Source organism: Anabrus simplex, chromosome X, assembly GCF_040414725.1.
Source record: "Anabrus simplex isolate iqAnaSimp1 chromosome X, ASM4041472v1, whole genome shotgun sequence".
NCBI lineage: Eukaryota > Metazoa > Arthropoda > Insecta > Orthoptera > Tettigoniidae > Anabrus > Anabrus simplex.
In genome coordinates, this window is record NC_090279.1 from 147,347,918 (window position 1) to 147,362,379 (window position 14,462).

Below are 14,462 nucleotides of genomic sequence, written 5' to 3' on the forward strand. Positions count from 1 at the left end.
TTATTTTATTTATTTATTTATTTATTTATTTATTTATTTATTTATTTATTTATTTATTTATTTATTTATTTATTTATTTATTTATTTATTTACTACATTGGACTGCACTGGTCATTTAAACAAAGGATTTGTTGATTTCCTAGCAGCCCAATATTTCTTCATTGTGAGAGGTGCTGCTTTCCTTTCTTCAACTGAAGACACCCTCCCATTAGACCTTTTATTGATCTTGTTCTGTAGCCTGCTGTGGGTGTCTTGAAGTGTCTTTTTTTTTTTTACGTCTACGTCGCATCAACACAGACTGGTCTTACGGCGATGATGGGACAGGAACAGGCTAGGAGTAGGAAGGAAGCGGCCGTGGCCTTAATTAAGGTACAGCCCCAGCATTTGCCTGGTGTGAAAATGGGAAACCACGGAAAACTTTCTTCAGGGCTGCCGACAGTGGGGTTCGAACCCATTATCTCCCGAATACTGGATGCTGGCCGCACTTAAGCGATTGCAGCTGTCAAGCCTCGGTTGTTCTGTTTTTAAGATCATCTATTGTTATTTGTAGTTCTTTAATATCACCCTTAATTTCTGTAACCGGTCGTGCTATTCCATAATTTTTCAAATATTCTTCTGCTGATTCTGGTGTCTGGTGTTCTGATATTATTATTTTTATTATTATTATTATTTAGTTGGAATTATTCCAGTAAGGTAACTTGTTTATTATAAGGACTGTAATAAAATTGTTGCTTTTCTTTATAAATTCTTGTTACTACTTAATGAATATCAGCACTGTAGAAATTTGTTCTTGCTACAGACTATATAGATGCATGAAAAAGTCGAGCGCATTCCTTTCATCTAGTGCTGTCTCAACTGGCAGAAAGATACGTTCTTCGTATTTCAGATTTATGTTTAAAACTTACTGGTTTTTTTTGGTTTTCCTTTTTGTTTGATTTCTTCGGCATTCATTAACATTGCACGAGGTACGTAGACTGTCTTTTTCTGACTGTTGTATAATAAGATAATATTAGTGTAATGGTCTGTACTTCATGTATTAGCAGATATAACATGTCTTTGGAAAGTTTTGCTCTAGTTTCTTTGGTCTCATTGCAGACTCCTCCTGACAAATCTACAGAAAATGGTGCTAAGAAGATCAAAACCCAAGGACTGACACTCATTGATCTCTTCGAAAAGGAAAAGGAAAGGCAAAAGAATTTGTTAAAAAAATCTGATAAGAAGGATGTTGTGAGTGGTAAAGCAAGTCCAAAAGAAGGCCTTAAATCACCAGTTACATCACCTCAACACAAGGTAAGTAAACAATATTTCATTGCCGTCGGAGAGAGTCCCTTGGTGTTTTGTTTTTGTATACTGCTTTTACTCACATAGAATGTTATGAATGTTTAGGAAATGATTGCAAGGAAGGAAAGGGACCTTGATAAGTACATTAGAAGCTGTTTCATCTGACAATCAATCATCAGAAAAACTATATTAACTGGAAGATCAGTAAAGTGCTTTATTCTGGTTCACTAGATCAGCTGCCAGCAAGTGCATTTGTAAAAGTGGTGTTAACCCCTTGATGCTGACCTCCATACGTCATATAGATCTCCTTTCCTTCACACGCTGCCGACCACCTTGCGTGGTATAGACCCTTGTAGGACTAAATTCACCTTGTTCTAGCTTTTCAAGTTTTAAAGTTGTCAAGGTGGAAATGGTATATCTTTGAAGGTGAAGATCTCTGTCTTCCTTGTATGTATGAATCAGCCCAAATCAGGGTTTTTTGTTTTCTTTCTAAAGAGTTTGATATAGACGTCCTCTTTCCACTGGAGAACATATGGACTTACATTTCCGCTGCATTCTAGCGGATGTATGTTTGATTACTGAATGTTACCTTACGTAGATTGTTACTATAAATCACCATCTTTTCACTCATATGAATTTTGACACCATCTGGTGAGAATTTCTATAATTATTTCAGCGCCTCGAGATCTCTTACGAATCATAATTACTTGACTCGCTGTCCCTTTGAAATCAACAAATTAATCTAAAAGGCCACCTAATCGATACTTTATTTCTTTTGCCTTTGGCAAACTTAAAAATACATTAACAAACACAGTACATGTTTCGACCACTTAGTGGTCATCTTTAGCTGTATATAAAAAATCTTCGATGATAACATTTAAAAGCAAGCACATTGGATCTTAAAACTATATCCCATGGGAATCTAAAAACTATTGTTCTAGATGCTTTAAATGAAATGGAAGATGGGGGGGGGGGGTAAGGAGATTTGTGTGAATGATACTTAAATTACAGTATCGTTTACAGTTGTGTTTAAAAACTTAAATGATGAAAAACATATTTAAAATATTTAAAAGCGTCTATGGTAAAATTCTTTTTGATAACATTAGGTGGCGTGAATAAAAAGTTTGTGTTTGTAATAATCTTTAGGCATTTGTGAGAAAATAATAACTTAATTAAAATTCGCATCTGTGGTGATGTTAAACACTTTGTTTTTAATAAACATACTTTAAAATATTCTAAAGTGTCTATGGTAAGGCACTTATTCAAAAAAACACTTGTGCTTGAACGAAAGTTTGTCATATGCACCAGTCTTCAGGTATTTGTTGTTTATATTTAATAACTTCCTTGAGTGATATTCTTGTAGTTAAAAGGCCGTGTGGCCTTTTAGATTAATTTGTTGATTATACTCATCGATACGGCCATGAAGTGGACAGCTTGCAATACAGTCCCTTTGAAATACGGTATTGCATGGCGCCAAAGGTGCAGTTTGAATGAAAGAGAAGTAATGAAGATTTAATAAATCAGATAACAGCACTACACCAGACTGAACTGAGCAAAGTGACAATGGACACATAACATAGGGAATGGGAGGGCATGGTATGCGTGACCAAGTGACGGACGACGAAACATGCCACGGTATATGCCCTCTTTCTCATGAACTAATAGTCCCATTAATCTGGGATTTGTGCTGAATGAATCTTTGAACTATTATTCCCGGTTCTTCTGCTCAAAGTATCCGAGGCAACGATTACCCTGGTTTCCATTGCATTGTAAAAGAACTCGTGCAAATACAAGATTGTCACTTCCATTCCGTATAAAATGTGGAAGGTCTCTTCTCCATTACTAGCCTGTAAAGTAAATACAGTCGAACTCCAAAGGGACCACCAATTAAGGGTCATTATAGACGATAGTCATATAAACCAGTCTTTTTTGCCTTTTGCGTGCGTGTGTGCAGGTACCATATCTATAAGTTTCAGGCTGCTCACTTACTGGATTAACAGAATAAATTGAAAACTTCAAGAAAACATGAGTAAAATAAGTCCTCCATTTAAATACAGTGTTTGTGGACTGGAGTTGAGAGGAATTTTTCTTCTAATGTTTACACAGTACGAACAGCAATAATATGGCAGCAAAATATGCAATAATAAGTTAGGAAATAAGTAGCAACAATGTAAATTGATCACTAATGTTGCACACAGTTTTGGCCAATAAAGGAGATGTTCTCTTTAATGTTATTTGCTTTATGTCCCACTAACTACACTTTTACGGTTTTCAGAGACACCGAGGTGCCGGAATTTTGTCCCACAGGAGTTCTTTTACGTGCCAGTAAATCTACCGACACGAGGCTGACGTATTTGAGCACCTTCAAATACCACCGGACTGAGCCAGGATCGAACCTGCCAAGTTGGGGTCAGAAGGCCAGCGCCTCAACCGTCTGAGCCACTCAGCCCGGCGATGTTCTCTTTGTCCTTCCAAATTGTAGAAATAGTTGAGTGTGATACAGCCAGTTCCATCATGATGCTAACTTTTGTTCCCCATTTTCTAATTAGGCCTATTGTGTGTGCTTTTTTCGTCATTATTAAACACTTTCCCTTTCTCTTGCAACATCTTCATAGCGATGCTTGCCATGACTATTTGACAGACAGACTAATTTGAAACCTACACTCTTCTGAAAACAAGAGTTTGAAAATAAGCTTTACAGCAAATCCCAAATATGTAACAAATAAAACTCCACATTGGCTGTTATAGTTTGTACATTTCTCTAAAAATGTGATAAAAATCAGTCATTTTATGTGATGTGTCGTAACAAGCAATGTAGTACTAAGCTATTTTTTTTAAATACACTGTTTATGTAGAATTTAGATGGCACCGTTAGATTTCACCATTACGCCGTTAAAACCGATGTCATCAAGCTCGATAGCTGCAGTCGCTTAAGTGCTGCCAGGACTCGGGAGATAGTGGGTTCAAACCCCACTGTCGGCAGCCCTGAAGATGGTTTTCTGTGTTTTCCCATTTTCACACCAGGCTGCACCTTAATTAAGGCCACGGCCGCTTCCTTCCCATTCCTAGCCCTTCCCTGTCCCATCGTCACCATAACACCATAAGACCTATCTGTGTCGGTGCAACGTAAAGCAACTGTCAAAAAAAAGAAAAAAAACGATGTCACTGCATAAAGTCAGTGAATGTAAACTACAGTACATTCTTTTGAGTCTCTACTGTAAACATTTGAAAATAATGAGCTAAACTGTTGTAACAGTGAATTTTAAAAGAGATTTTTGCATTTTTCTAGAGCTCATATCTGAATCACAAACCGTCCACTGGGTAAAGTGGCACTCAAATGTTTGCCATTGCTGAGGGGTTAACAGTGAAAGAAGAGATAACATGTATATTGTAGACTTCAGTCTGACAAAAACCATAGTAAATTAATGTATGAGCACGGTACTGGCATACTTATGCAGAAAAACTGCAGTAACTGTCGAAATTACAAGTAATGAAAATCATTTTCTCCGCAATGAAAGAATCTTAATTTATAATATTATAAGAAATTTATTTTAAAATTCAACCTATTCAATACAGTACAAGATGTTAACGTATTAGTTAAACATCATCAAAATAGTTGACGTCTGGTAGAATTTTGAGGTATTGATGTGACTGATGATGCCCCACAGAAGGGGCGAAACATGTCTCAACTATTTTGACGATGTTTAACTAATACGTTAACATCTTGTACTGTATTGAATAGGTTGAATGTTAAAATAAATTATATTATTATAAATTAACTGTCAAAATTCCATTTAACCACAGACTCAACCAAGGTCTGTTCTACAGAAACTTAAGCTCAAGCTACTTAATGTTGTTTGCAATGAAAGTTTTGTCATTAAACAGTCAGAGGGATTTGTTAGCTTCTAATACTGTGTGCATTATAGTTTGCCAGTATCGATATCGATCACTGAATTTGGTTGGAGTCGAACTGTGTGCATGCTCGAAGTGCACCCTCTTGTGTATTCAATCTCCTCTTCTTCCTTCTTCTTCCTTGCTTTGTCATCAAGATCCTTCATTATATATCCTCTTATATCGTAGAACATAGGCAAAATTTTCCACTCCAGTCGGCCTACACTGACCCTGTAATTTACATCCTCAGCAAATCCACACCCAGTTTTTCCACCACGTAGCCGAGGTATTTAATACTGTTGCATTTCGGGAGCAGTTGGCAGTCAAGCAAAATATCTGGCGTTAAATCTGTAAGATCTTAGAAAATGCAGTGAAGATATTCAGTCTTTCAGTGGCTCACCTTCAGCCCATTGTCTTCTAGCATGTTTTGCCATTTTCCAAATACCCCTGAAGGAATACAACGCTTTGGCTGATCAATGCCATTTCATGGGTAAACACAAATACAAAGGAACACCATAGTCAGTTATTCACATCTACAGTGGGAAGCCTGAATTAAGATGAACTTATTTGGGTGCGTTGTCATCGGCTACAGGAGGGAATCCATCCTATGATGGCTGTACCATCTTGTAGTGTTGGGCTGAGTGATGGTTGAGACACTGGCCTTCCTACCCCATCTTGTCAGGTCCAATCCTGACTCAGTCTGGTGGTATTTGAAGGTGCTCAGAAACATCAGCCTTGTGTCAGTAGATTTAGTGGCACGTAAAAGAACTCCTGTGGGACTGCATTCTGGCACATCGGTATCTCCAGAAACCGAAAAAATAATAAGTGGGACGTAAAACTTATTGTTGTTGTTGTTGTTGTTATTATTATTATTATTATTATTATTATTATTATTATTATTATTATTATACATGGCTTCAACAAAAATTTGCATTATTGAACAATTTCCAGAACTTTGGACAATGGCCTTAACACTCCTTCACATAAAAGGAGATAAGAGTAATCCATATAACTATAGAGGAATATCTATCCTGGACTGCACATATAAGATTTTTTCAAAATCAATCAATCAATGATCTGCATTTAGGGCTGTCGTCCAGGTGGCAGATTCCCTATCAGTTGTTTACTTAGCTTTTCCTTAAATGTTTTCAAAGAACTTAAACATTTATTGAAAATTTCCCTTGATAATTTATTCCAACCCCATACTCCTTGTTCTATAAATGAATATTTGTCCCAATCTGTCTCTTCTTGAATTCCAACTTTTATCTTCATATTATGATCTTTCCTACTGTAAAAAGCTCCACTCAAGCTTATTCTTCTACTAATGTCATTCCATGCCATCTCTCCACCGACAGCTCAAAGCATACCACATATTACATATTATCTTATATGGAAGGATTAAAGATCAACTAGAACAAGAGTTAGGAGACTACCAGGGAAGCTTCAGATCCTGGAGTAGTTGTGCTGAATACATTATCACTAAAATTAATAATGGTATACTGCAGGAAACAAAACAACCCTATAGTAATAAAATTTGTTGACTTTAAGAAGGCATATGATTGTATACATAAACCTTCAATTTTAAAAATGTTACAGAATTTAGGACTCCATCCAAAATTAATTAAACTGATAGAACATACTTTCCACACACTTTCTTTCCATTCTTCAGTCCTGTTCTATTCTATCCTGGGTGTTTTTCATTGCACTTTATTTTATTTTTTCCATTTTCTATTTATTTCTTCTACCACATTCATCCCTGATTCGTCTGATGACCTTTTTGTTGCATCTCACACACACCGGTGTAATGGGAACATCGTAATTGGAGCTTAGATGGTGTCGTCAGCTCCCGCTGTATGCGCTGTGCCGGCATACAGCGAGCCATCTAGTAACGAATGAGCGTATCACGTACTATGACCAATAGTAAAGCATTCTAAACCCAAATTATTGCAGAGGTCTTCCTTGTAAGCATTCGAGGCACGGAGCAAAGTTCTCTGCAAAACGTAAAGAATTTCACCTCATTTTCTTGACTCAGCATAAGCCTAAAGTCCTATATCATGCTAAAATAGTCTTATTTTCACTTCCAGTAATGCTTGCCATGTAAATTAACCTGGTTCTCAAACTACTCTGGATTGGAAACTTGATAAGAACAGTTTGTTTCTCACATTTAATTGACTTTGTATTTCTCTCCAGGTTGTGAAAGACAGCTCCAGCATGGGGAACGTGACACAGAAGGCTGAAGTAAAGACTGTAAATGAAAATCGTGTTGTTAATAAAGTCAACATCAGGACTGTTTCAGTCAAGGAATATCTGAAGCGGAAACATTCTCAAGAGGTATGTATTCATGTATGTCTTTTACAAGGAGGAGTTAATCTCTAAATTATGGAGTTTGATGAGTTGATCTCAGATGAAATACTTTCTATCAAAGAATGGTTATCTTGCTGTGCTTAAGTACAATGCTTGAATATACTGTATTCTGCCTGACTTGTAGCTGTTGGTAGTCTCTAAGCTTCTTGACAACTGTAGCAAGAAAACATTAAAGCAGCCCCACATTTTTTGATCATTCCATCAGTACAGTAAAACCTTATTAAGACGTTTCTGCTGGGGCCAAGGAAAAAGAACGTTTTAAGCGAGAAAACGTACTACTGAATACATGAATAAAAACTATCCAACAGGAATATGGAAGTACTGGATACGATTTTTTTTCCGACATGAGGGCATTTTACGTCATGCATCCATGGGTACAGTGAAAACTGTATCTACCATTTCTAAAGATGAAAGGACAGCATTAAAAGGTGTGAAAAACATGAGAGAATAAATATGAAAACATTTACACAGGGTCCATGTACAGGACAACAGGATGGATACCAACACCAGTCTCTAGTCTGGTTCCGTTCCAAGTGCACGTAACTTACGAATAACATAGGGACATTCACCTCCAAATAAATTAAACAATAGGTCACTACATTGATAAGGAAAACCTATTCAAAGTACGGATGTTCCTCTTAAAGCTACATAAGTCTTGACCAATATTACTATTGAAAAAACATGAATATCAGTCAAGTTGCTTATCTACACAGAAAAGGATACCAACTCCCAGATCAACTCAAAAACAGTGGCTGCTGTAGAAATGACAAAATAGTGTGCCTTCAACCACAACACTCTTGATGTATTTAGTTTAAAGTGCAGATATGTTATTCAGACTTCATCAATGGTTTAAATTAAGACTATAAATTGTGTCATATCAGTGTTTATATCATTATTGGTTATAAGTGTGCTTATGTCTTCTAATTGGAGCATGGCTGAAGATGACCCAATATATATGGAGTCAAAATTAGTCCCATTGTTATAAGAGAATATACAAACTAATAGTATTGAATAGGTGGACCCTTTCCTACCCTTCGATATAGAAATAGCCGTACAAATTATTTATTTACTACTTCAGGAGATTCATTTCCTATATTTATCACACCGCTGGATTTTCTGTTACCTCTCATCATGATCAAAGTCTTGCTTTTCGCAGTACCAATCTTCATCCCAACATTTCTTATCTCCTCATTCCATAAATCAACTTGCGTCCATACTTCCTCTTCTTTATCTCCCCAAACTACAATGTCATCAGCAAAGAGCATAGACTTTACTTGCTCACCCATCATCTTCTCCTTATATTACTGTATTTACGCGAATAATATCCGCATATTTTTTTTAAAATTTTGAGGCACAAAATTGGGGTGCGGGTTTTATTTGTGTCAAGGTTGCCAACACGCTCCTGGCTCAACTAGTTTTCGGTGCTGAGTGTACAGTTATGCTTTGTGCAACCGTAGATGGAAGAAAACTGTTCCTATACGTCATATTTAAACGGAAAACAGTTCAGACTTTTAATTCTAAACTGACTTTACCTTTTTTTTTTTTTTTAAATAGTAGCATATTTTACAGAGTAATTTACATTCAAAATTTCTCCGTGTCACGATAGAACGCGACTTCCAGAACGTGCAGGGGTAGCTTTCTACACTTTCACTCACTTCGGTGTGTCTATAGTGTGTTTCATATTTGAAAATAGAGTGAAATCGTAATTCTTTTGTATTCAGCGTTTTAAGGAATGGCATAATATCACGTAGCAGGCAGTACGCAGAAAAGCAGAATCTGCGAAAACTGGCGAGGGTTGGCATTTCTGAATTACAAGATGGCTGTTAATTCGAAATCACTTAATTGGAAGTCCGATTTCTGTATTACAAAAACTTCAAATTAACCAGGTTTTACTGTGTCGCAAAACTAACATCAGATTTCGCCTGTGTGTGTATTTCAAGTGTTTACAATGCACGAAAAGAATTATCGACCACCAGTCATGTTACTGTTAAGTGAAAAGAGACCACATGTGAGAAGTGTTTTAGATGTGGAGTGTGACGAACTTGTAAGTAATTTAGGAGAGAATTCTAATGATGCAAGAGACAATGAATCTTCCCTTCTACAGGAATCGAGCCTATTGCATGTTCAGATTAATGAAATACCTGTCACATAAGTAGGCCTACTTGCTCATTTTCATGGAAAATACATTTCATAGCAGTGATAATGTATTTTTATCATCTCAGGCAAAGCAGCTATATCTGTAAATTTACATGTTCATATTTGCATAAAGACCACGTGGACCTCGCGGAGTGATACAAAATTTTTGTTTATGCCTACGTTACTCTTTCAATGGAAGGAATTTTAGTTCATTTAATTTTTTTTCAAAATGAGCCTTCCTAAAATGAGGGTGCAGACATTATTCGACAGTGGGGATTATTCGGGTAAGTACGGTATGTAGAATTCTACCCATGATGATAATGAAGAGTAAGGGAGACAATACACTTCTCTGTCTTAAGCTTGTCTCAACTCTGAACTATTCTATTTGACCTACTTTGGTTCTAACATAGCTTTCACATTTTTGATACAATGTTATTACCATCTGCATTGTTTCATTCCCAGTCAATGCCTCTGTCAATGTTTTCCATACCAAATTCCTTGGAACACTGTCATATGCCTTTTCAATATCTAGAAATGTTACTACGATGTCCTTTCCATGTTCCCAATACCTGACACTATTAAATAATAATAATTATTATAATATAATATAATATTATAATATTATTATTATTATCATCTCAACTATCCTATACAAATAACCGAGCGAGTTGGCGGTGTGGTTAGGAGCGCGCAGCTGTGAGCTCGCATCCGGGAGATAATGGGTTCGAACCCCATTGTCGGCAGCCCTGAAAATTGATTTTCCATTTTCACACCAGGCAAATGCTGGGGCTGTACCTTAATTAAGGCCATGGCCGCTTCCTTCCCATTCCTAGGCCTTTCCTGTCCCATGGTCGCCATAAGACCTACCTGTGTCGGTGCGACGTAAAGCAACTAGCAAAAAAAAAACCAAAGAAATATTTTGATTTGATGCCATTTACGCTGCTTGCCATGTCAGTTTTGTTTTAATTTACTGCAGAGAAACAGAACTCTGTTGGGTGATATAATTGTATGTTCTTATCTAATAGTTTACATGCAACTATAGAAATGTGCTATTGTTGCACGGCATTTATTCTCCATACTTCATTGGATTTATCGTGTTACTGTAGGAGGTTAGAGAGGGGCTCACTGCAAAGAAACTGAAAAGTGAATCCAAAGAGAATGCTTCCTCTTCAGCTGTTGCTAACCTTTCTGTGGACTCTAAGAAATCAGATGGAAAGAAACAGGCAGAAAAGGAGAGAAGGAAATCTATCAGTGTAAGTATTTATTATTATTTCTTTCATAGGTGTTCTCGATTTGTGAATATATCTAGGAGTATTCATCATCATCATCATCATCATCAGCCGATTCTATCATTACATGATGTGGCCTCTTTAAGCCGTGAACTCAGGTAGGTCTTTAACAGAACTCTCCAGGTAGAACGGTCTCGAGCAGTTCTCTGCCAGGTAGCACCAGCTATTCTCTTGATGTCTTTGTCCCATCTGTCTGGCGGTCTTCCCCTACGCCTTTGGTGATCTCTTGGACTCCATTCTAGCACTAGCTTCATCCATCTGTCATCTTCCCTTCGAGCAGTATGTCCAGCCCATTGCCATTTTAAGGTGGCGATTCTCTCAAGAATGTCATTAACTTTAGTGATTGATCTGATGTCATCTGCTCTCTTCTTATCTTTCCTTGTAAAACCCAGCATTGACCTTTCCATGCCTCTCTGCGCTGTCATAAGTTTCCCTTTCGTAAATTCGTTCAGTGTCCAGGTCTCACAGCCGTAAGTCAGCACAGGTAGAATGCACTGATCATAAACTATTTTCTTCAGATTTACTGGCATATTTGATCTGAAGACCGTTGAGTTTCTTCCATACGCCTGCCATCCTAGCTTAATGCGTCGAAAAATTTCTGGTCTTATATCACCTTTCATATTCATCAACTGGCTTTCTTTTGTTTGTTTTTTCATTTGCTCCTTCATTATGTTTTTTAGCATTTTTTTCAACTTATATTATGTAAATTATTTCAAACTCCCCTCATTTTTCACTGAAGATGGCTCAAACGAGCCAAAACATGTTTGACTTTGTTTACTCTGTCTAATGACGGAATATTTATTGTATTCAATTAGGAGGATACTCTCATTTTTCACCTTTGTAAAGTAACTGTGTCGGTGCGACGTAAAGCAACTTGAAAAAAAAAAAAAAAAAAAAAAGAAAGAAAACTGAACACCCTCCATAACACGCATTCCACATGAAAGATGTCAACACTGTTGTTATGTATCGATACTGCCATCACTGTGGTAGGAGAACTGCAAAGTGACAATTCACAGGTGCACGCAGTTGTTGGGTTATGTCTTCATTGGTGTGCAGACTGGTCTAGTGTGTTCGTCCAGATGTAGAAATGGAGGCAAACAAAGGAAGAGTAGAGAAGTGTGGTTCATTTTCTGGGGGCTGAAGGTACTGGAGTACGCAAAACTCATCATTGAACGTTTACTGTGTATGGTGAGCACTGCATGTCAACAAGTGGCATAGGAGTTTCCGAGAAGGGCGCACATCACTGCAAGACAGGACAGGCCTATCGAGCCATTACTCCTGATGTGATAGGGTGGATTGATGGCCATACCTGGGAAAGCCGATGGATCACGGAGGAAGAAATTCATGTTCGGGTCGACATTAGCCGTGGCATGATATAGATGTTGATTCCCATGGCCAATCAGGCATCAATTTTTGGTAGTGGGACAGTCTCATAGTACATTGGCACTGCCGGTGGCTTCAAGTAGCCTACTGAGTGGCCTCCACTGTATGCACTAGCCATGCGTCTTGGTAGGTGTGCTAGGTACCCACTGACGAACCCAACCTAGCACACGGGGGTGAAACACTGGAATGAGTTAGCTGGAAAATTTGTAATGTCCAATAACGGACCATTTATATTGGTATTAGCCATGGCTCCGTGCATACCATTATCAAAAATTACTTGCATTTCTGCAAAATTTGCGTGCAGTGGGTTCCGCATCAACTGACAGAGGGACAAAAAATTGACAGAATGGCGTCAAGTCTGAGTCGTCTGCAGCGGTACCACGAGGAAGAGTATGTGTTTCTGTTGCACTTCATCACAGGCGACAAAATGTGGTGCCGAGAGCAAGCGGCAAGGCCAACAATGAAAACATCTCAATTCTCCCCTGCCAAAGAAATTCAAAGCTGTTCGCACAAGTTCTGGTAAAGTCATGATGACCTTTTTCTTTGACTGCTGCGGCCCTCTGCTTGTCAACTTCCTTGAGCATGGAACCACAATCAATGTTCAGTGCTATGAAGACACTTTGCAGAAACTGTGACGTGCCATAAAGTCAAAACACTCTGAAGTGCTGTTGGACGGAGTCATCCTATTGCATGATAATGCTCGCCCCCTCTGGCAAAGGCTATGTTAAAGCGATTTGATTGGGAGATACTTAAACATCTTTCACCTTGGGATTTTTCACATTTTTGTCAACCTGAAAAAACACATTTCTGGACGTCTGTTTCATTTGGACGAGGAACTGCAAGAGTGGATGCAGTTATGGATCAGTCAGCGACCTACCTCTTTCTACAAAACTGGAATTGATCATTTCGTCTCCTAGTGGGATAAATGTATTAACGCTTTTGTTAATTACTTCTGAATAAAACCATTCTGTAGTCACGTTGTAGTGGGTGTTTGGTTTTCATTTGACTGCCTTTTATATAAATTGTGACCAGTGTGTACTGTCCAATAAAATGAATCACAACCATGTGACATTGTTGCTGACTTCTCACCAAAGTAGCTGTGGCTTGATTCCTTACCAATTCATGTGGAATTTTTGAAAAGAAATGTCATGTTTCTTTCCTTCAGATTCCACATAAAACTGGTGCTCCCATGGCTCTGATCACGATAACAGTGTTTAAAACTGGAGCTTCTGAGGCTATGACAGCAATACAGTATGAAGTCACATGAAACGGGAGGTTCTGTGGCTATGATCATGATTTCAACAGTCTCATTATAGTGGAGGTCTTATAGTTATAATCGCGATGTCAGTCGCATTAAAGTGGAGAACTCATAGCTATGATCATAATATCAACAGTCACAGTAAACTGGAGGTCCCGTGGCTATAATCACAATGGGGCGTCCTGTGGCGTTGATCACAATATCAACAGTCATGTAAACTACAAGCTTGGTTTGCTTTAGGTAGTGAGCTAATAAGGAGTTTAGGACCATGCATAGAGGATAAACACAATGCCAGGCCAGTGGGAAAAGAGGGAGTAACAGAAGGAAGAGGCAAGGAGAAACATGAAAACACCGAAGAACTATAATCTCCATATCTTCATACACGGCTGTCTTCAATTAGATGGGCTCTTTCCTCATTACAGTAAAACATCATTAAGACTTTTCTGCAGGGGACAAGAAAAAATTAATGTGGTAAGCGAGAAAACGTACTACTGAATATACAAATAAAAACTATCCAACAAGGCTATGGAAACGCTAGATAAGATTTTTTCCAACATGAGGGCATTTATTGGACATTATACATTTTTTTGTCCTGAATGAGTAAATTTATATACCAATTTACTCATTCGGGACAAATATTTCAGATTCCCTATGGGAATCAACATCTATATCATGAGGGCATTTTACGCGTGTATCTGCGAGTACAGTGAAAACTGTACCTATCATTTCTGAAGATGAGAAGAGAGTAAGTATTAAAAGATGTGGAGAAACACGAGAGAACAAATATGGAAAGCTTTTTCTTTGGGATTTGTAAAATAACCTCAGTGCCCTGAAAGGTGTGAAAAACACCGGACAACAAA

At 37.8% G+C, this 14,462-nt stretch overlaps 1 protein-coding gene across 1 annotated transcript in view; it reads left to right on the forward strand.

The window, feature by feature from the left end:
• Positions 1-14,462, forward strand: part of LOC136886717 (uncharacterized) — a 420,809-nt gene that overhangs the window by 336,151 nt on the left and 70,196 nt on the right. Inside the window, exons 22-24 of the mRNA XM_067159522.2 lie at positions 1,096-1,290; positions 7,363-7,503; positions 10,779-10,925. Coding sequence (XP_067015623.2) covers positions 1,096-1,290; positions 7,363-7,503; positions 10,779-10,925 — 483 coding nt within the window. The remainder of the gene's footprint in view (positions 1-1,095; positions 1,291-7,362; positions 7,504-10,778; positions 10,926-14,462) is intronic.